The following is a 25,335-nucleotide window of genomic DNA, read 5'->3' on the forward strand; positions in this document are numbered from 1 at the left end:
CAGCCCGTGGCCGCAGCTGCCGCTGCCCGGCGCCGGCGGGGCAGAGCGGGGCGGGCGGGCCGCGGCGCGGTGGGCCGCGCTCCCGTTCTGTCCTGTCAACGGTGGCGGCTGGCGGCCTGGCCCTGGACGCGCTGCGCAGCGCGGCAGGCAGTGAGATGGAGACCGAGGAGGGAGAGGACCGCACCCCGCTGCTGAAGGAGTCCCAGCCCGGCACGGGTGAGAGGGAGCGGCAGGCGGCAGCGGGGGCAGCCGTGCCCAGCCGGGCTCCCACCGCGCTGCGGACCCGCCGGCTCGGGGCCGCGGAGCCCGTCGGCGCCGGGAAGGGGGGAGGGGGCGGGCCTGGCCGCGGCGCCTCCCCGCCGCGCCCCGTGTGCCGCGGCGTCGCGTTGCCATGGAGCCGCCGCGGGGCCCGGGCCGAGAGCGGGACGGCCCTGGGGGGTCCGGGCGGGCCGGTTCCTCGCCTGCCGCAGCCGTTGCGGGCTGGCGCGCGCCGACCCCCTGTCAGGGTAACGGCCGCCCGGGGCTTCACCTCCCGCCGATGAGCGCTGAGGAGGCGGCGGTGCCGGAGGTCGTTCGGTTAAACGCGGCCTTGCGCCCTGATAGGGACGGAGGGGTTTGTCCTCAGCGCTAAAAGCAGGGAACGGCCCGGTTATGGAATTCCCGTGCAAATACTCGCCCTTGGCTTGGGGTCTCCACAGTGAGGACAAGCGGGTAATGCCCACTTAAATGCCAGCCTGGCTATTAGCAATTGCTGGGGTCCACCAATGTTATGGCAGAATTCCATTTTTAAGATAGAATTTGAGTAAGACTAAGTGCTTGTTATGGAAGTGTGGAGAGGAAGGAAGGTGGCACAAATATAATTATAGTAGAGGAGGGTCATTATAGAGACAGGGCTTAACGACAGGGCTCTTATCCCCCTGTGCTCAGCACTGGTGAGGCCCCACCTCAAACACTGTGTCCAGTTTTGGGTCCCTCACCACCAAAAAGACATTGAGGTGCTGGAGCAGGTCCAGAGAAGGGCAACGAAGTTGGTGAGGGGTCTGGAGAACAAGTCTTATGAGGAGCGGCTGAGGGAGCTGGTGTTTCGTCTGGAGAAAAGGAGGCTGAGGGGAGACCTTATCGCTCTCTACAACTGCCTGGGTGGTGCAGGAGGTGGTGGTGGTCTCCCAAGTGACAGGTGATAGGACAAGAGGAAGTGGTCTCAAGTTGTGCCAGGGGAGGTTTAGGTTGGGTATTAGGAAGAATTTCTTCACCAAAAGGGTTATCCCCAGGCAAGTGGTGGAATTGCCATCCCTGGAGGTATGTAAAAGAAGGGCAGACGTGGTGCTTAGGGACGTGGTTTAGTGGTGGTTTTGTCAGTGTTAGGTTGATGGTTGGACTCAATGATCGTAAAAGTCCCTTCCAACCCAGACAATTCTATGACAGAGCTAATGTGTGTAGGGAATTGTCTATGCTGTTTGGTTTCCTAGAACAAACTAGAAAGAATAAAGTAAGATTCTGAGTTTGTCCACTATGCCATGCAAAAATACTCTAACCTACTTGGGAAACATATTAACTGCAGCAAGAGGGGCTGGCTGCTAACAAAATGACTTCAAAGTGCCAGAAAGAGAGAAATTTGAGCTCGAGTCAGTTATTAAAGCAATATGTTCTTAAGTTTGCACAATGTATCATTCTCTACTTGAGGTGGTTCAGTCACCAGGAAAGAAAAATACAGCAGAAGAGCAACTTCCTTTAACTGCTGTGCAACTTGCAGCACAGACCTGTTTTTTTAACTGCAATTTAAGAATTATAGCTACAGTATTATAAAACATGCCCCTGAAATCAGAATTAACTATGGATGTAGGACCCGAGACTACCAATCAAGGTAAGGACTTGAACATCATCATTAGCTGCCTTAAACTGCAGTGGAGTGAATTTCTGTGTCTCTTTGACTCTGGAAATTTCCTGAAGAGGTGGGTGACTGAAACGCATCTGGAATCTTCTCAAATTTTCTCTTCTGTTAACGTAATCTAATATTCTTAGGTATTGCAAGTGCACTTAGTGGAAAGATCGGGAAGCAATAATTTAGCAGCCATTTGTTTCAGACTTGCAGATCTACATGCTTGTTAGTTTTTTTCTGATAAACTATTTATCAGAACTATTTATCATTTATTTTTATAAACTAGTCATCATTTATTTATGACACTAATGATCTTAAGTTCTTGCATATCTGTTTTGTGGAGCTTGCTCTCCAGACATGGTGTATACCAGTAAGAGGATTCCAAAGGAAGAATACTGGATGTTCCAGTTATTCTGCATTTCCAAGGAGGAGTTACTTCATCAGTGTGATATTCAGCCTTCTGTTGTTATTGTTTAACCACAGCAAATACAGGCAGTGGAAAGCTTTACCTGTAATCATGTTCATTGTTATAAATTATATGACTATGCATTTTCTACTTAAGGCAAATTGCTTTTTAAACAACAATAAAGGACAATGAAGCTGCTTGACTCATTTTTGTACAGTAAGCACTTCCTGCTCTTGGTGCTTATTGTTTTTTAAAGTAAGCAATAAAATCTTGGCTGTTGTCCTTCATGGCATTTAAAAATCAGATATAACTTCAAATGCTGCTGAGGCCAGACTTGCAATTAACTCAGGTCTGGAAGGCATTTTGCAGGTTTGTACAGTAGCCTCACTTACTACTCATTTACTAAAAGAACAGCAAATACAGCCTCTTTGTGTCATTTTAATAACTCGTGCAGCCATAATGAACTTGACATAAAGTTGGTCAGGGTTAGAGACTTTGAAAGTGTGAAGGTTCTATTACTTTAATGAAAAATACAGTCTTGCAGAAAGGCTCTGTTTGTGCCCCCACTGAAAAAGACAAAGTCACATAGGCTCATTCCTTGTTTATAGGAAGTTACTGGGAAGGAGAGAGTCATTAAATAGCTTGGCCACAGAACATACTTTTTGCTTCTTATTGCAGAACAGGTAATCCAGTGAAGAGACACACTGCAGTAGCAGATCAGGCTCCAGTCACTTCTGTTGCTCATAGATATACTTGTTCTATTCATAATTTGAATTCTGAATAGTCAGAGAAAGATGAGATCACTGTAGACTGATGTAATATCTGCAGGTGGTGATCCCCAACCCTCCTGGAGTTTCAGATATCCAGGTTATAAAATTTTCCATTAGCACCATAGTTTCCTCACAAGGGGGGAAACTCCACCCCCTAACTATTTGTAAATTCTGAAGATTCTTCAGTAGTTTCTCAACAATTCTGCTCAGTAGGTTCGGGCATCCCCAGTTCATAAAGAGTATCTGCAGAGCTATATTTTGTATAGATACAAAATTTATTGCCACTGGTGATGTGCTGGCCAAGTTACACCTCAACTCAGATCTGCATCTCCTGGTACTGATAAATGATCTCTGCCAAATGCTGCTGTGTACTACTGTAGAAGGGAATCAATAACCATGTTACAGTGCAAAGTCTGATATCTGGGTTTAAGCAGCTGACAGAGTCAACTTAGTGCCACAAACAGATTTTACGTTGAGTCTAAGACTTATTTTCCTTTGTCAACTTCATCGTTGTATGGTGACTGCAGAACAGAGGCACAGTGAGCAACAGGGAAACTGCTGTTGTTTCACAGTTACTGCAGTGTTTGCTGTTCCCCTTTCTGCTGGTTTTCTGTTTGGCAGCTGTTAGCAAATGCATACTCCTTCATAAGCAAACTTTTAGAAGGAAAACTTGTGTTAGAAAACAGCCTGGAATCTCAGTGACTGTTCTTTAACATTACTTTAAGACTCTGTTTTTCTTGAACGGTTTTCACATATGAGACAGGCTTCCCACTAATCTTGTGGGTTTTTTAGTGTCAAGTTCTACTTAAGTATTACGATATCTTGGAGAGAACTTTTGAAAAACATGTTTCTAAATCCGTTTCCACAGACCATGCACCACACTTTCACTGCAGGCCCTACGCTTCCGCAGGTAGCTACCACTGGTCTAAACCAGGATTACATTTGTTTTGCACATCAGTAGAAAAGTGGGCTTTTTCTTTTTTCTTTTTCCATCCTCATTCTCTACACCCATTGAATACACTCCTTAAGACTAGAACAATTAGCTTGTTTTTTGCCTATTTTTTCTTACCCGTAAATGTCTGAGATTATTAGTAAAAACTGCTTATCAGTTATTCTGATATTGTTAGGTTCTGTTAAAACAAAAGTTTTTCATTTACTCTCGTTTCAGTCCCTGCATGCTGCTCAGCTCGCTACAACCTAGCACTACTGGCGTTTTTTGGGTTCTTCCTCCTGTACGCGTTACGTGTGAACCTAAGCGTTGCTCTGGTGGATATGGTAGAACCGAACATAAGTTTAGCAAAGAATACGACTTCCAATGTATGTCCAGAGCATTCCTCCACCATAAATATTCCTCGCAACACAACGGTGAGGTCTCAAACATATTGTCCTGTAATGTGGCATGTAAAAGTGTTTTTAATAGAAATCTGTGATTGATGACTCATGCTTAGTTGGCAAAAGAACAGGCTGCTCTTTACCAGATGGCCTTTTTAGTGGTTCCTTTAAAGCTATTCTGAAAAATAACAGCCTTAAATGACTAGATAATTTAGAAGTGTAGTGCTTAGGGTCAGGGTTTTTTACGTACATCCTTTCTGTGCTAGTCCTTACAAATTGGCTAATCTTGTAGATCTACTATGACTCACTGTTTTATATGCCAGTGATCAACTGCTACTGTTACATCTGCGTCAGAACTCACATCACTGTCTGTATTTACCTGTTCTTCGTACAGTCTCAATGGCATGAAATTTCATTACAAATTAACATGTAATATATTTTTCTCCTCACTTCTGTGATCTCGTTCACAGATCATTATTCTTGTCTTTATATCCTTTATCCCTGACTTCCCTTCCAGTAATCATTAAAATCACCTTTCTTAACTGAATAGAACTGTTGGATATCAGAAAAAGCTTTAAAAAAAACAAAAACCAAACAACAAAACAACAACCACTTTGTGAATTTGGACTTGCATACATCTCGCCTTATAATTGAAGTTTATTACTGAGCACTCCTGCTGTCTTCCTGCCTTCATTTTGTTTGCTTGTTTAGAGGTCATTTATTATTTATCATGAGCAATTTATAACTGCAAACTTTATGGGAAGAAGATTCTGTCTCATCACTTCCGTGAAATGTATGCTGCTCATTTAGATGCTCATAAATTGGGCTTTTGGAAGTGATCCCAAACTTTAAAAATCACTTTATTGGGCAATAGTTCATGTCTTCTTGCTGACTTCCTTTACGGCTTCAGGCTCCTTATCTCGATCGTCTTTGCTTCTATTACTTCGTTGGCTAACGTAAGACATCTTCCCTCTGCTGTGCTTATCCCGCTGAGGGTTGGAACTAGATGATCGTTAAGGTCCCTTCCAGCCCAAACTATTCTATTATTCTTCCACCTACCCTCACTGCTCACTTTCTTTGAATTAAATTTAAGCATCTGCATCTCCTTGTTTGCTTTTCTGTCCGTAAATTTTCTGCAGGAAAAGCCATTTCCTAGAGCATGACAGAATGTCCACGCCTGTGACGCAGACATGGAATTCACACTCGTGCAGACTACGTGGTCTGTACCCGTGTCACTTAACCCAAGCTGCTTAGAACTCAAAAAGGGATAACTGCCCGAGCACTTACATTTCATGTTGTGATGATTTTCTTACTTGGGCTAGATATGTCTGTACAAACTGTAAACTACCTGAATTATCTTTCAGCACTTCTTTGATTGCAGTATAGATGTGTGTAGAGGAAGGAGACCCTAGGGAGGAGGCTGTGAAAGTTTTGTAATTTAGGTGTAAAGGACTAAATGATGGATAAAAATTAAATAAAATATGGTCAGAGAAAATGCTGTTTTGAACTGACTGCATTTTGTGGTTTTTCTCTCTTTTTAGGGTGAAAAGTATTCTTGGGATGCTGATACTCAGGGGTGGATCCTTGGTTCTTTTTTCTATGGCTATATCATTACTCAGATTCCAGGAGGATATCTTGCAAGCAAAATTGGAGGGAAGCTGTTACTGGGGTTTGGCATCTTTGGTACCTCAGTATTCACCTTGCTTACTCCCTTAGCTGCAAATCTGGGAGTTGGCTACCTCATAGCTGTCAGAGCCTTGGAAGGGCTGGGAGAGGTAATCCTTTTTCTCTATGTAACTTGAAAATGTATCTGAATCACTTATTAATAAATTGTAGGGATTAGGCCCTGTGAGTGTTGATGTGCTGGAGTAGTATACGTATTGTTTCATTTTGAGTAGCTTAGTTTTAATTTTTTTGAATAATTAAAAAGTTTGCCCTATATTTTAGCCTAAGTTTTTCGAATAAGAAAAAGGTTTTATTTGTAAGGACTCTTGAGACAAAACTAGAATTATCCCTTCTCACTTGTCAGAAACCAGGAGCTCGGAACAGTGTTGTTTATGTTCTTGCAGCTTTTCTAGTATATACAGAATCAAAAGCAGTATAAATTAATTCTGCTTACTTACTGTTATGCCTTGCACACTTTTTTTAAAGTGGCTTCTTGCTAAACAAGAAGCTAACAGATTGTACTACTGCTCTTTAATGAAATATGCTTTGAAACCTGCAAAGTTGAAGGCAGTTCTAAAGTTAACATAATGTAACGTTATTTTCTAGGGTGTTACCTTCCCAGCTATGCATTCAATGTGGTCGTCTTGGGCTCCTCCACTGGAACGCAGCAAGCTCCTTAGTATTTCATATGCAGGTGAGAAACTCCCACGCTGATAACGGGATTATACATTTTTACTGCAGTAACAGGGAGGATTGACTTAAATCAAAGGGATTTATATTATAAATTTTAATCGGCACTTAATCTGGAAAACATAATGTTGAATTAAATCTTGCTTTGCATTCATTATCTTCATTTATTCATGGCTCTTATAATCCTGAGAAAAGTTATTGATCTGCAACTAAGTATAAACTTCAGACTAACTTTGGTATAAAGTGGTGCAAAGAGTTACTGTGAAGCTGATTAAGAGAAGATACCGTAAATAAAGGAGATTTAGTATTAGGAAGAAAAAACTGGGGCAGAATCACTGGATAGAGTTGATTAGTTTGGGGTTTTGTTTCTAAAGTGGATTTGGAGGAACTCAAGGAAGAAAATGCCAGTGTCCCAGGTACTGCTGCAAAAGCTCCTTGTCAGAGTCCAGTACTCCCTGACCAGATTCTTTTAGATATTCTACATGTGGAAGGTGTAATGTTTGATATCACATTTACTTATTTGAAGATATTTGATGTTATAGAGGATTTTTGATTTAGCAGAGTGACACAGAATATACTGAAAGCACAGTACAAATGTAAGTTAACACATAGCAAAATATAGCAATTTCAATACACCTGTGTTATGGTCTCCAATACGCTCATAGGAATACATGGGTTGAAGGTAGCTCAAGTCTGTTGTTCTCTTAGAAATTCTGTTGTTAGTAGTTTAGTTTTTATAGTTTGTGTTGGCCTGAGCCACATATTCACTCCCCTTGTGCTGGTCCCACTAACTCAGGGAGACAGTCACACTTCTAATGAACTCAGGGAGAAACATTTACACCACCGTCTGATCCACTCAACTGTTGATACTGTCAGCTGATCCACTCAAATGACATAGCTGTTTATCTAAAACAAAGGCCACCCTCTGGTTCCCTTTGTGTTGAGATAAAGTCAGCTTTCTTTGCAACAGCTGTGGTCAGTCACACCCTGCGTTATTCTCTGAACTTCACTGACACATTGCTCTTGCCCATCTCTACTGAGCCTTCATCTGTTTTAGGGGTTTATTAGTCAGTCACGTTGCCCAATGCAGTATTTGTGGGGCAAGTGAAAAATGTAGCTTTCTAAAGTTACTCGTCAAAATTGATATTACTTCTTTGGGGATGACAAATTGTATATTCACTTAATGAAGTAATGGTTTGTTTTACTCACTCTTGTTAGTATTAAGCTTTTTTTATTTGACCTGGGCTTCATCAAGAAGACAGCAGTATGCCATGTAAACTGCGGCTACAGTTTCTCCAGCAGCTAAGCCAGTCAAGTGGCTCACTTGTGCCAACAGGAATGAAGCCTTAATCCTTTCTTCCTTACATTTTCTCACTTCCCTCTTAGCCAAGTGTCTCATTCCTTCCTTTGTGCTATTTCAGGCGCTCATCAGACCCTTCCGTGAGCCACTTTCAACACCAAATGCAACAGAAAGCTTTTTCCTTTTTTTCCTTTTGTATCTGTTTTCTGCCATATTAGTGAATTAAATCTGCTTTAAAAGAAATCTTTGTGTGAGAACCAGCACGCAAGTTAAGCAGAGAGCACAGACTTGGGATTGACATCTACTGCATTTAACAATTGGGAGCTTTTAAACTGTCCTTTTGTATCTTGTGAAACTACATGCTAGTGTACTATCGAGAAGAGGCTGTGACCTTGAACTGCCAGTTGTTATCAGTCATGGATGGATAAGGCATCTTGTGTAAACTTAGCAGAGTGTTTCCTTTTCGCCACATTTTCATGGTTGGCACTCATGTGGTCTGTGGTTTATTTAATCACCATCATGTTGATTTTCCAAGAGAACATATAATTGAGGTTATATGTAGTTGTTATTTTGATTTATATTTTGCATGAAGTATGTGGTTTTGTTGTCCATGGTTAACGCTTTCTGCCTCAAATAAAAATTGTTTCTATGAAGATGGAATCTAGGTAGCCAGCGTGCCAAGATAATATAATGCTTTCTCATTTGAGATTAGGTTTGGAGAAGTGGTTGTATAACTAACATTGAGAGACAAGGTCTACTATTTATCACCACTAGAGTTCCTAAGTGTGCAAATAATATGGGTTGGGTTTCTGGTGTAGATTTGGGGCAGGAGCGGGGAACCTGCCATACTTTGCAAAATGTGCATTGAATTATAAACTCAAGAATAGTTCTTTCCTTCTTTTGGCTTGTATCTGAATTGGAATCTGCTCATCTTTCCCTTCTTCCTTGCCTGATACTGCACCCTGTCAAATTCAGGGACCATGAGGTTTGAACTTGATGGTTATATGGATGCCTTCTGTCTCTTGTTACCAGCATTCCTTCCTGTTTCTTTGGAGCTAGTAGGAGCTATGAGAAATGCAAGTTGATTATATCAAGTAAGAGTATTGCTCCCCCCCCCCCCCAAGTCCTTAACTGTACTTTGGTCAGCTCTCTCTTGTTTTCCAGCAATGGCAGTTGACCAATTTACATTGTTTTGGATGTACTAGAGCCATCACTTTATTGTAGATGAATATGCCAAGAATGCCCGTCTTTTATTGCATTTTGCTTGCAATTTTGGATGCTTAAGTCTTTGTGGCTCAGTGTACGTGGAGCTCCAAAGCAGCTTATTGTGCCTGTTTCTTTAAGACGAAATGCTAGCCCTCTAGTGGTGGTGACAAGTCTTCTCTGCGTGATTAATTACAGAAAAATAAAATAAAATAACTGTGAAATGCCATTTAGTCTAAGGGGTCCATAGGAGATCTAGTTATTGTTTTTTCCATTTTGTTTTGCTTTCTTCTGGTAGGTGCACAGCTGGGAACTGTTGTCTCTCTGCCACTGTCTGGTTTAATCTGCTATTATATGAACTGGGTTTATGTGTTTTACATTTTTGGTAAGTGTCGGTGGGTTTTTTTAATTATTAAAAGTAAAATCCATATTCTCTTTGAAAAGCATGGTATATTATAAAACTTATTCTAAGCTTTAAAAATGTGTTTGACATGTAGGGTTGCTATTTTATTCCTCCTGGGAAATTAGAGATATTTAAGGTTAAGTAGATTCCTGTGTGTGGCTATATAAGCTTTTCTTCCAATGAGCAAAGCCGTTTCTGAGTTGGACAAAAGCTGGTACAAGTCAAATGCTCTTATCTCTCCCACCACTTGGAAACAACAAGCTGAAACTTCTTGTTTGAAGTGTGAAATTGAGTTAATAACTTTAATCCCGGGAACAAACTTCTACTCTGAATGAAAGAATATGTGAAAGGTTGCTGCTGCTCGAAATGAAAATTGTGTGGAAAGTCTCTCTAGCAGTCACAGGGACCCTAGAGGAATGCCCAAAATGCAAGGCATAGCGTGTTTACTGTGAGTTATGTTCTAGAAGAAGCTCAAACACAGAAAACGCTTTCTAACAGCATGTCATAGATCTAACTGATGATTTTTATAGGTTGTTTTACATGTCTGAGCTGTTTCATATTCTGCATGGGGAAGGCAGAATCAGAATAAAAGACAAGGGTTACACTTTCCTTAACAAATCTACTTCCAATTCTCCAATTTTTGTATAAATAAAAAGTATTCAATACAAAGAATTGGACAAAATGAAATAAGTTACAATGTTATATAAAAGTACAGTTGATTTGGACTGAAAAAGTTACCTTTTTCAGATGGGATTTGGCTTAAACAAAAGGAGGATCGGTACGTCAGTTAAGCTGTTTGTAGTGATATTCTGTGTATGTGCACAAAGTATTTTTTTGTGATTAAACTTAAAGTGAATTTTTATTTCCTCTGTGTGAGCCATATCCTTTGTGGCTGTTCCATGTGACTGACAAAAATACAATATGTATGGGTATGCAACTTTCTTGCTGTATGAGAAGCTCCCAAGAGGAAGAAAAAAAAAAAAGAAAAGAAAAAAAAAAACCCCAACAAACCACAAAAAAACCCACTTTCCTAATTAGTCCTCTTATTGTTTATTACCTCTAAATGTGCATTGTTAAGCCACTTTGGGAAAGCCACTTACTGTCTGTAAGTGGATAGAAAGTTTTTTTCCAAATACTCTAATATAATTTTAAAGAACATTATTTTTCTAAGTCATCTGAGAGGGTTGTTCGCTCAATATAATTGCTTATGTTTTTGTTTCTATCTCTTCACCCGTCTTTTCCCAACAATAGGTGCGCTTGGTGTATTATGGTTCTTCTTCTGGATGTGGTTGGTTAGTGATACACCAGAAACTCACAGCAGCATTTCATTTGCTGAAAAAGAATATATACTTTCTTCTCTAAAAGATCAGGTACAGCACTTTGGGATAGTCATACTTACGTAAGAATATAAATCACAAATGTTGTCATTAGCGTCACACTCTGTTGATGTGTAGAAAAACATCCTTAATCCGAGATAGGGCAGAATTTCTCAAACAAAAAATTAAAAAACACAATGCAATTGTATAAGTGAGGAACAATCGGTAATCAACCAAAGCATTTATACTAATGCCTTTTGTCACAGATGTTGTTGCAGTACTTTTTACATAAAAAGCTCAAGTCTATTACTTCTCTTTATAAACTAGATGCAGACCTGTATAATGTCTTTAAAATTTGCAATACAACTTTACACACTTTTTTTCAATGTGTCTTCTAGAGTAAGAAAGAGATTACTGTTTGCAGAGAAAATATTTTGAAAATGCTAGTGAACCTTTTCCTAAAGCGTGCCTAGGAGTTTATTCCTGTGACCAAGGATATGTATTTACAACCTGTGAAGCTGGCTGAGAGACCAAAGTTAATATCTAGGATTGAGTAGGAAAGATTCAGCTAAATAAACACATAAGGTGTGACTTTAAATATTTAACCATTTATAGTAAAAGCAGGAAGCAACAAATCTCAACAAAAGCAGGCATGCTTTTTCAAATTCTGATTACAAAACATAATAGTAATTGGGTTACTTTGCAATAGTAAACAACGGAGCAGTAACATACACTAGTATACTTTCAGTGAGAACTGAACACAATAATTCATTCATTTATTGCTGATGACTTGCGTCTATTGACTGAGACTCTTTTTATGCCCTTCAGAATGAACGATCAGCATAGATTTGGGTAGAATCAAAACACTGTATTTAGTAAATGTCAATATCCTGATCACGCTTTCTCTTCCCTTTTTCTCTGCCTCCTGCTTGCTAGCTTTCTACACAGAAATCTGTCCCCTGGAGACCTATGCTGGAGTCCCTTCCACTCTGGGCTATTGTTGTGGCACACTTCTCTTATAACTGGACTTTCTATACACTTCTTACGCTCTTGCCCACGTACATGAAGGAGATCCTGCGGTTTGATGCACAGGAGGTGAGATAAACAAAAAATATAGTCACTTTCTTCTGAATTAAAGAAATGAAATAACAGAGATCTTCCCTGCTGTTTAGAATAGAGCAACCTGTTTAAGAGCTTTGGAATGTAAATGTATAGTTGGGAAATGGTAAAAAAAATCCCCACAATCAAGCAGATACATGAAGAATGTTGCCTGCCTTGTAATTTCCACTTTTTTTTCAGGATGAATTTGACATTTAGCTTAATGCTAGCTTTCGAGCTCATTTTCTGGTTGAAGATGCATGTTACCCATTTTTAACTGCTTTGATTTATAACAATAGCTATGAAAATATTTTTCTCTGTTATATGGTTTGTATGATTGCTTCAGATTTTATAGCTTGTTTTATGGCTTCTGAAATACTATCTTCTCCTTCATTGCTCACTCATAAAGGAGAACATTTCCAGTTAAAAACAAAAAATAAAACTAAGGAAATCATTGGACAAGTAGCGTTTTTGAAAGTATTTTAAGGAGAGCAGATGGGGAAAGCTTTAGTCTGTTTGGATCCCTTTCCAAGTTGTCACTTTCCTCAATGAGCAGCAGAGGTAAAATATAATTTTTTAGTAAGGTAAGTAGGATGAAAGAAAATCATAGTCCTAAGATCCAGAAATAGTGCTTTTCAAGGAAATTTTTAAAAATTAAATTATTAGGGGAAAAATACAGAGGCTGGGGGATGGAATGTTCTTATTTATAGCAATTACTTCACTGTACTGGTCTTTGTTTAATGAGAAAGTTTTGGTGATAGCATAGTTTACCTGGTGAAGCTGATGCAGTTCAAATAAAAAGGTGCTATGAAATTTCAAGAAGTTTAGCATTGTCTTTTCCTGGTTTAACACATGAGACTGGTGTAGAGCAAACTGAAGATGCACACCATGCAAGGAAGTGGCAATGATAGCAATCTTGGGACAAAAAGATGGGGAATCTCAGCATTAGAAGAGAAGGTTGCAGTAGGGCAAGCTGCAAAATGTCTGCAAAAAACTAGCTGAAGTTGTTGGTTGTGTTCCTTATTATTCCCTTGAGGGAATACCTGCAGAAATCATTTGCTACCACAGCCCTCAATTGCATGTGTTTTGTAAAACATCATTGCATGAAATGCTAACAGGTTCTGCTGTGAAGTAGTTCCCTATGTCTCTGTGTTATATTTCTTCTTTTTGGAGTCACTTAGAGTACTGACAGTTGTTTTTTTTTTTTAAAAAAAAAAAAAGCTTGCATAATAGTGTTGCTCTAACTTTGTTGCCACACATTTAGATGGAAATAGCGTTACTGTTTAAAATATTGTACAGTTGCTATTGTGTGGTCCACCAGTTTCCATCCTATAATAAAAGGATTGGTTAAAAATAATGCTGTGTCTTTGAACAGTGCTTCAAAAGTTGTTTTTTTTTAATTACTGTGAGACTATTTTCTATTTCTCAAAATTTTACTTCCTGCTTTTGAAAGCTGAGCATTGAAACCCAACAGGCAGCATATGTGAGTGCTGATAGAGTTGATTGCAGGTGGGGTTGTGTTTCTGGTCTTGTTTCAAATTAAATTTCCTAGGGAAGCTTTCGCTTCTTCTTTGGCAAATGTACATTATATAATATTATATAAACATTAGAATATTTCTATTCAGTAGCTATCCAAGTAACTCTTTTCTAATCACAGGTTATGTCAAATTATAGCTCTGTTATCAGTAGTTATCCATAATTGTATATAAAGGCTGTAAACTTGTGCAGCTTCATAGTTTGTTTCCCCTTATCAGAAAAACATGCAGAATCAGGCAGAAATCTCTAAACAGCTCTTGTTTAAAGTAATGGGAGTTAACATGTGACTTCAGTGTAAGTAATCTCAGGTCCCGAATAATAGCTTTGCTTTGGGATCATAGGATGTCCAGCCTGGATCTGATGAAAGTCCTAGTTCTGTATCTTGTCTCTGATTACAGCCAGCATCAGTTATTTCAGCAGACAGATATGGGATAATATAATGTTGAAGAGTTATAGTAGTACAAACCACTGAGATTCCATATAGCTTCCAAAATTCTGAATAATATTTACAGCTTCCACTTACTTTAGCGACTCACTCGATAGCCTGTCCTACTTGAAATTGGTGTTTCTGGAAACTTGCATGATCAGGTTAATGTCCACAAGATACCTTTGTGTATAGTTTTCTTTTTCCTGAACCCAGTTGCTGATTTAAACCTTTGTGGTTTTTGTCTGGCTGCATTGGTAGTTATGGATTAAGTCATGCAATGGAGAGTTTACACACTGGTATCTTTAAATTGCTTTGCTTTTTCTATGCATAGGTTTCTCTCTTATGGCAGTACCAACAAGAGTTATGTGAATAGATGGTTTTGACACCTCCGGTTCAGTCTCTGTTAATGCTTCAGTACAAGTGATTTTTTTAGTATATTGAATTGTCATTTCAGTGTTTTAACTGTCTTATTTATCTCTTTGACAGAATGGGTTTTTATCTGCCCTACCTTATTTTGGCTGCTGGTTATGTATAATACTGTCTGGGCAAATTGCTGATTATTTACGGGAAAAACAGACCTTCTCCACTGTTTGTGTTCGCAAATGTTTCACCCTAATAGGTAGGTGCAAGTATCATCTCTGTTTGGAACATATTGTAGTATCAGTCTGGGAGAAATGAAGGGTTTGGGAGAGTAATGTGACATTCTGCTGTGACATTAGGCAGGATTGTGCGTGGCTTGAGAGGAGCAGCTTTATTTGTACATAAATCTATCAAGAGTAAATCCTGTCTTTTTCCGTAAAAAGAAAAGTAGGCCTATTGGATAAAAGAACAATAAGAGATTGCCAAAAGCTTTGTTTAGGTCAAGAGATGTCATTCTTACAAGCAACCTGGTTGAATAGATGGTCAGGTAGAATCACCATTAAAGTGGTGATAATTGCTTGATAGATTGATACCTTATGAATGGCTTTCTCAAACTGAGATGAGGTATTGGTCTGCATGAGCCTATTCCCAGCCCTGTGTTGTTCAGTGTCTTGTTTATTTAAGGCTTAAGTAAGCAAATAATAATACACTTGCAAAATTTACAGTTGCTACCAGGGAGGAGGACCAAAGCGAATCCAAAATGGTCTTGACCAATTGGGAGGAGAGATGATCTGAAATCACCAAGAGATCAACAAGATTAGGTTTTTAACAAACACAGGTAAAAGGCTGTATTTAGGAAGGAGAAGTTGATTGCTGATTAAAAGAGGGTGCAGACGAAAGAAGGAGAGAAGGGAGAGAAGAGATTAGTCACAGATCCCCACAAGTTGCAATTTGCTTGATGTATGCCCATCCTTGCTGCCTTCTCAATTCTGCTGATTCAGCTCTTATAATAAACTCTCAAGCATTTTTATATTTTAAACCTACACCATTTTAGTGATCCAGTTTACTGCAAGGCCTCACACCCAAGTATGTACAACTGAGAGGGAAACATGCTGTTGTGTTAGGAAAAGCAGGACTCTTAGGTTGGGTTCATCAACAAAAGCATGTACTTGGAGCTGTTTTCAGAGATCATGATGAGGTCATGTGAATGGCCAACTCTGGTACCAGGAAATTGGTACCAAAGTTCACTGCAGGCAGGAAGCAGCGTGCATTAGCTCATGACAGCTGCTGAGCTGTTTCCAGTACCTGATGTAGCATCTCTGATGTAGCGTCTCTAAAGTTAGCCTGGGTTCTCTAAATTGTACAGCAGGCTCCAGTATAGATATACCAGATGTTCAGATCTTGTGAACATGAAGGAGAAATATACATATATTTATATATACACATGTATTTGTATGAACCCTTCCAGCTCTACTTTATTATTATCTGCAGAAGTCACTGTTTGCTTCTGAAACATGGAGAGTTAAATGGGGATAACTTCTTTGCAGTGCACTATTCACCTACCAGTGTCAGTGTGGCTTCTATTATTTTTATACCAATAAATACAATTAATTTGTGAGACCAATTTCAGTATCTGTTGATTTTTGTTAATTTTTTTTTTTGTCTAGCTGAAGTTTCTTCTTTGCAGCTAGAGTGGGATTTTTATGATCTGGCTACCATCTCCTGAGGCAGCAACAGGTTTGCAACCCATCTGCTCTTCCTCACAGGCCCAGTTAATGCATGTAATGCAGTACTGGATTCTGCACACTAGGTGGTGGTGAAAGTTGTATAGAAAATGGGTACACAGCTTGGCGTCTCTTAACATCTCTCCTGTTAAAAGTCCATTGATTCTAAGATTTCTGTTTTAAAGGAATGATTGGACCTGCGGTGTTCTTAGTAGCAGCTGGATTCATAGGCTGCAACTACGCACTGGCTGTTGCATTTGTGACCATATCAACGACACTAGGAGGATTTTGTACATCTGGCTACAGTATCAACCACCTGGACATAGCACCTTCGTAAGTATTGTTGAAGCTTTTGGTAGTGCACGTGATACATTAATGACCACTTTTTTTGTATTGCTGGGGTGCCTGGTAGATTTAGTTATGGACCATGTGCTGTACAGACCCGGAATATAAACACTGACAGTGACTAAGGTTTACAATTTTAAGCACTGCTTTTGCAAAAAGTGCAAGTTTGGCAGGGGATATGATATGAGCAACAGTTTAGAATAACTCAATTTTTGATCCTGCAGTAATAAATAATATAATTTCTGTAATTATATTTACTGGGGTTTTTTTCCTATTTGATTAATGATCCTAATAGGATTGGAACAGTGCAATACAATTAAGTGTTTTGCCCTTTTAAACTTTTCCATCAGAACCATCAACTTTTAGCATAAACATAACCATATTTAAGTGCGGTCATGCAGGCAAATTATTTGTGTTTGAAAAAATATATTCTATACACTGGTGTCAAAATCTCGTTATGACATGTTAGCAGATGATGATGAATCTTGTATGTACAAGATTAAATGACTAAATTTTAAGACTGGTAAATTAGGCTTCAGGATGTAATTTCTCCAGTGTGTTTCAAATTCACAACCTCACAGATCCATCAATTTCCTGAGGAGCATGGGTCTATGTGTATACTTCTTAAAGTCCACACAAGTATTCTTTGCACTGGTAAAATTCAAATACTTTGCTCTGTCATTCATTTACCTATTTGTGGTAGATATGAGCAGGGTGAAATGACTTTATGACCAAAGAAGAAAGTGTTTCTGTACTAATGTGTAAGATGAAAAGAGTTTAAGTGTGAGTGGAGAAGGAAGAAACATTTTGTAGAGATGTTACCTAGGAAAAAATCCATAAGATCTGGACAGCTTATGTGGGAGACATCAGGTCCGAAGGAGATAGCATCCAGGCTTTGGTAACTGGAAGGATGGTGGTCATGTCCACAACAAAGGACGAGTTTTGACTTAACAGACGGATATGAAATAGTGGGAGCCCAATTAATCTTGGCATGTGAGATTAGGTAGCAAGCAAGAGGGAAGATGTCAGTGGCCAGCTGTAAACAGCTTGTACTATGAACTGAATATAAAAGAAAGAACAGCTTCTGTGATGAACTTTGTTTCAAATCAAGTGGAGTTATGAATTTAGAAGATGTATTTAGCAGTGCGTCTGGAGTATTATGGGGTCATTGTACAACTTCTGTTTCAAGCTTAGCTTTGCACAGCTACAGCAGTTAATTTTCTAAAGATGTAAAACGTTGGCTAGAGTTGGAGTTATTTACTTTATGTTTCTGTCTCTAAAAATACAAACATAAGCATTAACATGAAAAGATATTACTATTTTAAGGTACTTAATGGCAGAACTCGGATGTCTGTGCAGTTTTGATTTGCTTCCTTTTCTCCGTGACATACAACAGTATGTCACTGTTGTAATATTCCCTTGCACAGGACCTTTTCTTCACTCAGTGCACAGGATGGATCCTGCTCTAGAAATGACTGAGGGTTGTATAGAGAGGGAGACTGGTGTTCATTCCTAAGCCTCATAGCTGTAGTAGTTGGAGAGCACATAATGGCTGAGGCAGGGCGTTACAGGAGAAAAGAAGGATCATGTTTAAGGTAGCTGAACGTCGGTCTTGGGAATTCAGTCCTTTCAGTGCTCTGTCACAGAGTTTGCATGTGCTAAGTCAGTTGGACTAAACTCCAGTGCAATCGTCTGTGAGGACCATGTTCATACCCTTTGGCTTTAGGAATCTGGACTCTTAAGTTACGAAGATGGATGGGCGCTTCTTGAGGCTTGTTCAGAGTACCATAGTATGTAAAGAGAGTCTGCAGAAGCTTGAATTCAAGTTTAAACATCTCAGCTGAGAAGTTAACATTAGATCCAGTGAGATAATCGAGGCCTAGCTGATTTATTGCTTGTTTTCATATGCCTCTTCAAACTATTAAGTTCTGGTTTGCAAAAATCCTGTTACTTGGAGAGCAGACAGAAGTCAGTGGAGCTGTGCTTTGAATGCAACGACAATGCTATTAAATACTCTTAAAGTGAGATCCTGAAGATCTTAAATCAAGCATCCAGTAGGCACATGCATTCTTGGACTATGTTTTCATTTCCTGCCTATAGGATAGGTTTCACATTGTCACCCCCATCTCTCAAGAGTGTTGTGAAAATAAATTAATACTGTGAAGACTTCTACTGGAAAGCATTTGGGATGATTAAAATTCTACTTCCAACAGCTGAACAGCATGCAGAAAGCAAGGCTTGGGTCTACGCATTGAGCAAGTGAAGTGAAACACAATATTAAATGGTACTCATTAAGTGAGTACAATTCATCCTGTCCTCTGAGTGCCACAGGAAAAAGGAAATCATGCAACTGCAGTGTGTGCCTCTGTGAGGCAGATGCTCAAGAAACTTACGTATGTAGGTTGACGGCTGAAGATTCCAGCACTAGGATGTTGTGTGTGTTTTCTAATTTGAGAGATACTTCACTTTAAATTTCCAATGTGTTTATTTCAAGGGTGAATTTGTATATGACAGTATACAGAGTTTTTTAAGTGTTGAAAAAAGCCACAACGAAATAACATGACGCGATGCTGATACATGTCAGCAGGCATAATCAGATTCACCACATGAGCTGCTGCTGATCCCTCTGACCAAATCCCGCTCTATTCTTCCTACCCTCGAGAAAGTACTGCTTTTATTCCCTCTGCACTTAAACCAGGCAAGTTCCTGTAGCCCTCCTTTCCTCTCAGAGAGGCTGAAGGAACATGCTGATTATGAGTGCAGGAGAGGCAGGTGTCTTGCTGATAGTTCAGGAACTTTGTCCCGGCATTGCCTCTAGAGGTGAACAGCTGCATACGCGGGAAAACTTTCCTGGATGGAAACATGTTCAGGGTGGATGCTGTTTTTCTTGAAATCAGTGATTCTCTATTTAGCACGTGCATGTTTTAATTCAGGGTAAATATGTCCAAATGGTGACAGAGAAGGAAAAGGGCATGTCCTTTTAAAAGGAAAAAAAAATTTCTTCAAATACAGAAATACAAAGACATCTAAGACAAAAGGAAAAAGAAGACTTTTTTCCCCCTACTTAACTTTTTGTGACTCTCTGAACTTTGGTGGATGAAATGGCCAAGGCAGATGTTCACAATTTCAAGGACATGTTTGACATAACTGTAGAAATCTGAAATTGGGGTCTGCATAAAATTGTGAAGTAGACCTCTGTTAAGAGTTTACCCAAAGCTCTATTTATTTTTTTTAATTATTTACTGAAAGATATTGGAATAACCAGAAATTATTGAAAGCAGTTTCAAAATGCACTTAAAGGCCCATTTTAATTGGTTAAAAGTATGCTGACTAGAATAGCAGAGTCCCTTGTTGCTACTAAAACTTGCATTATACCAAAGAAATAATTATTATATTCACAGGAAAAAGTGAATGAAAATATGGATACTGAATGAAAAACAATATTTGCTATGTGGTTTTGTTTTTTAACATGTATTTATTATGCTATCAGTGTATGGAATTGGAGAGGGTCGGGGATCGGAGGGAGACAAGATTGTTCTTGTGGGGAAAATGTGTTCTATTCTAGCTCTTTAAATCTACATCAATATGTTGCCATGATTACAATTTTTGGTATTGCTGTTCCCGTGAGCCCTCATATTTGTCCTGTGGCCCTATTATACACTCAACACTTCACATATCTGATGTTTTTACTCTTGATTTTACTACTTAATGCTCTGCAAGTTGATTTGTATTTGGTTATCCCTGCTATGCCATAAGAACGTGACCAACAGCTTACTATTAGTCTTGCTCTACAGACATGTCACTTTCTGCTTTCCCATTTCATATGGGAGTCTCCGCTGTGCTGAGGGAGTGGCATAGCAGTTATCTGCATCAAACAGCAAGCGTTATCAAGAACGCAGTCTATGTCAGAAACGCAGGGTATAACCAGAGGCATTTAGCCAGCCATTGGTCGCCAAAGATCTTTGGTGACCAGGGAATCTATTAAACTATGTTTAGTTTTGAAAGTGTGTGTTAGCAGTACTGTAATGCTTAAACACGTTGAAGGCAAAATGCATTTGCTTCCACTTAAAGGCTTTAAATGGAGTTTTGCTATATATGCTTATCTGCCTAAGGGAAACTTCTACACTTTCACATTCCGCTTCATAAAGGCCTCTTAATTCTTAAATACTTTCTAAGATAAGATGACTACATGCTACGTTTGCAAAAAATAAAAATCGTTTTAATTAAGGCATTGGAGCTCAGTCTAAAATACATTGCCATGCTTTAAACTGATATATGGTGTTGACTTTCAAGAAAAAATCAACTAGTGGGCTAGATAATTGATTCTCTTTCTCAGGAAAAAACATATGTTTCTCTAATGTCATTGGACTGGATAGACATATCACAACCTTTTATAACAATGCTGTATGGTTGAATTCTCCCGTTTTGGTACCTAAAATGTCAAAGCTATGCATCTGTCTTTAGAGATGAAATCATATTTCTGTTATGTTAAAATCAGTGAGGACATGATTTCACTCTGCTAAACAGGCTAAAATGATCACTGGGGGGAAGTAACTCCTTTCTGCTGTGGTAAACTGCAACTATGACTACTTCGTATGATTTTTTCAGCCAGGAAATCCACCTTGAAAATCTGAATCACAGGGATCTGTGCTCTGGTGGTTGGAAGGTCAAGCTCCGCTGTAGAATGTCTAGCTCTTAGTTCTCTTCAGTCTCTCTCACAAGTCTGTGCTTGTGGTGCAGTTTCAAACATGATCTTTCAGTATTGCAACACTCCTATGAGAGAGATCTTTAATTGCCTAGAGATGACATGCTGAGACTCAGATATTAAGCAAGTTACCAGCTTTTCCCAGTAAGTTTTTATGGCTGCTGGTGCATATGCATGCACGTGTGTGTGGTAGAGCAACACGCTCATGGAACAGGGAGCTGCAGGAACGGCAACCAGTAAAACTAGTTAAGTCAGACCAGTTTCCCATTGGCCTTGACCCACAGAAAGCTAAAGGGAAGGACTGCTGAAGTGCTCTGAACTCAAGTCTTTGGAACATATGCTCTGTAGTGTAAGTGGGGACATCCATCCACACTGGTGATATTGCATTCTTGGCAGACGCGTTTTTAGCAATGATACCCGAACCAACTCTTTCTGTTGCCAAACAGCAATGACATACTCCTTGTTGTCTTTCCACTTCAAGGTATGCAACATTTATTTTCTAACTTCTCTGATGGATCTGCTCCAGACAGTTTGGTTGTGACTTAGCAAAGGGGATGTGGGTTTGGATTATGGATCCTGAGCAAGGCCATGAGTAATTGAAGCTAAATTCCATAACTAGCCTCTGGAAAATAGAGACATATGTACCAAGTTGTCAGTGAGTTGTTACTAGAATAAAAGCAAGCCATTCGCACTGGAATATTTGTGTTTTAATTTGTCTGTGTGATCAAGATGAGGCCTATGTGATCAGGTTAGGCAAAATTGTTTTCCATCACTGATAAGCAGGATAAGTTAATAAGTGCCGTTAACAATTTCTCTTGCAGGTATGCTGGAATTCTCCTTGGGATCACAAATTCTTTTGCCACTATCCCAGGAATGGTGGGGCCAGTTATTGCCAAGAACCTCACTCAAAATGTAAGTCTGCTTACTATTTTTCCATTGTATTTTTATCTCCATTGAATTAAAATTCTGTCTTCTCAAGTCTGTAGTCATTAAATGAAATCTGGGTTATACCTGTAAATCGTACTGTTCCATTGCTGTCAATGACTTAATTCCTAGCCTTTATTCTTCTGATTTGGATCACAAAAATAGAGGTAAAATCGAAGGCCTGTGTAGGACTTTAAAATTTTAGTGACTCACCACTTGTATTCTCTAGGAGTAAAATGAATATGTTTTTATCACAGTAAAACTGTTAAAATGCCAACTAGATGAGACAGTTGTGGTATTATTTTAGCAAATTAAGACAAGCTCTTACTCGTTTTTCTAAAATCAGTCTCTCGCTGAGTGTGTTGAGTTGTAAGGTCAGCATTTGTCAGGTGAGTGAGAAACTAGATTCAAATGTGTGGGGTTTTATAATGCATCCCTTCATGTGTATATTACAGGATTAGGACGTTCTAAGCTGTGTTAGTTTCTCAAGACACCTAACTGTTAGATTTGACTTCGAGATGGTTTAGTCAAAGGGTGATTTGTAGTAGAAAGAGGGATCAAGGAGTTGTTAGATATATTTTATTATTTTTTTTTAAAATCAACTATATGAATTATTCTAAAATCTTTTAAGAAAGGAAGATGGGAAAAGTAAGTTTATTGATGAAGTTGAATTTTTGCAGTTGTGATCACTCCAATGATTTGCATAAAAATAATATGAATATATTCACTAATACATGAATCCAAATAAATTGGGTCTTCCAGGCATCTTAACAAGTAGGATTTTTTTTTTTGTTTGGTTTGTTTGGGTTTTTTTCCCCCGTACTAATGCACTGTTCTGGTATTATTCTGTTTTTGTAGTAAGATCATTCACAGGCTTGTTATGGTAGTCATCTGGAATTAAAAAAAAAAAAAAAAAAAAAAAAAAAAGCCTTAAAACATCTACAGATATTACTCTCTATTTAAAAAGAAAAGGAAAGAACAAAAAACCAAAGCAAACCTCAGTTCTTTGCTACCCATGTCTTAAGGCCTTTCTTAAATACCAGAGTTTAAAGGACTCTTCTGGAAATCTGGGTAAAGATGGCTACCCCGTTTGGGATAAAAAGCTTATGATTCTGAAATATCCACGTAGTAGTCATTAAGAATAGCTTTTTGCATAGTGCAGAGCACTTCAGCTCTTGCATCACCTGACCTGAAAGCAAAGTAGTGTTTTCCCCTTATAGTGACATTCTCTGCGAGTCTGTGTAGCCTTTGTGCAAATGTGAATTTTGGTATAAAGGTTCTGCATCTCAGATTATAAACTGATCCAGATAGTGTAATGCAATTCTGATAGGACTATCTGTGTAAGATGTATTATTAAACTGAAGTTGACTGGACTGATCATTTGATCTTTTATGTTTATTGTGCTTTTATATTGCTATGAAATCATGCTGAATAGCATTTACATTTGAATAGTCAAGGCATGTAGTGTCAGTTTTAAAATTACTTTTACTTCAGTGTGGAGCTGCAAATTGACTGCATCTTTTTTTTTCTTTCTTTCCCCCTTTTGACAGAATACTGTGGGAGAATGGCAGACTGTTTTCTATATTGCTGCTTCTATTAATCTATTTGGAGCAATTTTCTTTGCATTATTTGCAAGTGGAGAAGTTCAGGACTGGGCAGTCAGTGGATATCACTTGCATAGAAACTGAAGGACATGTTGAAATACCAAAGCTGTGCTGAATCCCAATGTGCTATAATTATGTGACCGGAAAAGTGCCTTCCCTACTGATGCCTAGGAGTCTTCAGAGCTTTTCAGTTAAACTATTTTATCTGTGTATCTTTTGTACTGAAAATCATTTGACAGTATATGTGTGCTATTTCCTAACAAGAAACTATTTTGATTAAATATAATAGTTTCATGCTAGGACTTGATATCAAATGTATGATCAGAGACAACATTTTAAATCGGTGTGCTAGGCTCCAATTCTTTCCAGGTTTTAATTAATATTTTCTGAATTAATGTGTAGGCAGATGTTTTTTGGTACTGAAAATGAGAGGAAAAAGCAAAGTGGTTATGTAGCACTAAAAGGAGGAATGGCATGCAAAGAATTGTACCCAAAAAAAGTGTTTTGATTTCCATGATGAGATTAATAGGTTTTTTGCTGTTTACAACTCTAGAAGAGCTCTAGTTTTCTACAATCTTTTATAATGCTTTTATTTCATCTGTGAGAAACGCACACATGATTTTATTCTTTTTACGCACAAGTTTTCAATATATAAACATTCCCTGCTTCATGAATACAGATTCAGGATCGATACAGAGCAATGAGGAAGTAAAATGTACCATTGTGACTGACAGAATAAGCCACGTGTTACTGTTCTCTGTGGTGCAGGTTTTTTAAATAGGCCTTATTTTTATTCATCTGTGCAAAGAAGAAGCAGTGCAACTCTGTGGTTTAAATCTAGGCAGTGTGCAAGAGTTGAACTAGAAATAGAATATCTGCATGTTTACCTTAAAATAACTTTCGGTTTGGCAGTTCATCTTTTGTCTCTTTAAATCAATGCAGTGGAATTCTTTCCTCTTGCGTGTAGATACATTTGTCAGCTTGTCAGCGTAAAGGCAATAAAATAAGGCCAGTGTAGGGAGTAATGAGGAAAGTCAGTTTTCTCCTATAAAAGCCTTGTTTGTTAGTCAGATAAAAGTAGAGTAAAAAAGAACTAGCGCAATAACCTGATGCTGTTAGTCTCCTATCAACATTGAATCTGACACTCAAGAGCATCCTTTGCACAACATACAATTAAATGCCACACAGTAGGATTAAATGAAGTCTATGATAAGAGTGGCCTTGTTAAGAACTAATGGCTGAATAATCTTGTAGTCATAAAGCAAAGGAAAATTCCTGTGCCAAAGATTCCTGGATTGGAGCAATTAGGTAAAAAAGAAAAATCACTGGGCTCTGGGTTTTTCATTGACCACCAATCCAAAAGAAAAGCCCAGTACTAAAGCTGCTCCAGTGGAGCCTACCTTCCTTCATTTCTAGGAAATGGCATCTGCCTCTTCTTTTTAGCTTTAAGAGCCATTTTGTTTTGACCTTCCTTGAAGTGTCATGTTCTCTGATGGTGGAACTGTGTTTAAATCTGCGTTGGTGTCTGCAGCGTTTCCACAATAAACAGTGTGAAGTTCAGATTAAATTAGTAGTTGTTCGGTGGGAGTATGTTAAAGCTATATTGTATCTTCAGTGTTTCCACAATAAATGAATATTTACATGTGCA

The 25,335-nt window shown here is 38.8% G+C and overlaps 1 protein-coding gene across 1 annotated transcript; it reads left to right on the top strand.

The window, feature by feature from the left end:
- SLC17A5 (solute carrier family 17 member 5) lies at nucleotides 1-25,335 on the top strand. Its single transcript, XM_063330160.1, has 11 exons — nucleotides 1-216; nucleotides 4,224-4,420; nucleotides 5,929-6,162; nucleotides 6,659-6,746; nucleotides 9,544-9,630; nucleotides 10,900-11,018; nucleotides 11,901-12,059; nucleotides 14,512-14,644; nucleotides 16,295-16,442; nucleotides 21,981-22,071; nucleotides 23,634-25,335. Exons 1-11 carry the CDS (start codon nucleotides 156-158, stop codon nucleotides 23,769-23,771), a joined length of 1,455 nt encoding a protein of 484 aa, XP_063186230.1. The 5' UTR covers nucleotides 1-155; the 3' UTR covers nucleotides 23,772-25,335.

Source organism: Chroicocephalus ridibundus, chromosome 3 (assembly GCF_963924245.1).
Source record: "Chroicocephalus ridibundus chromosome 3, bChrRid1.1, whole genome shotgun sequence".
Taxonomy (NCBI): Eukaryota; Metazoa; Chordata; class Aves; order Charadriiformes; family Laridae; genus Chroicocephalus; species Chroicocephalus ridibundus.

Bases quoted from the DNA above. Each gene is read 5' to 3' on its own strand.
- SLC17A5 (XM_063330160.1), top strand. From the start codon at position 156: ATGGAGACCGAGGAGGGAGAGGACCGCACCCCGCTGCTGAAGGAGTCC. The intron at 6,747-9,543 runs GTGAGAAACTCC...TTCTTCTGGTAG, and splicing joins CCTTAGTATTTCATATGCAG to GTGCACAGCTGGGAACTGTT. The intron at 12,060-14,511 runs GTGAGATAAACA...TCTCTTTGACAG, and splicing joins TGCGGTTTGATGCACAGGAG to AATGGGTTTTTATCTGCCCT.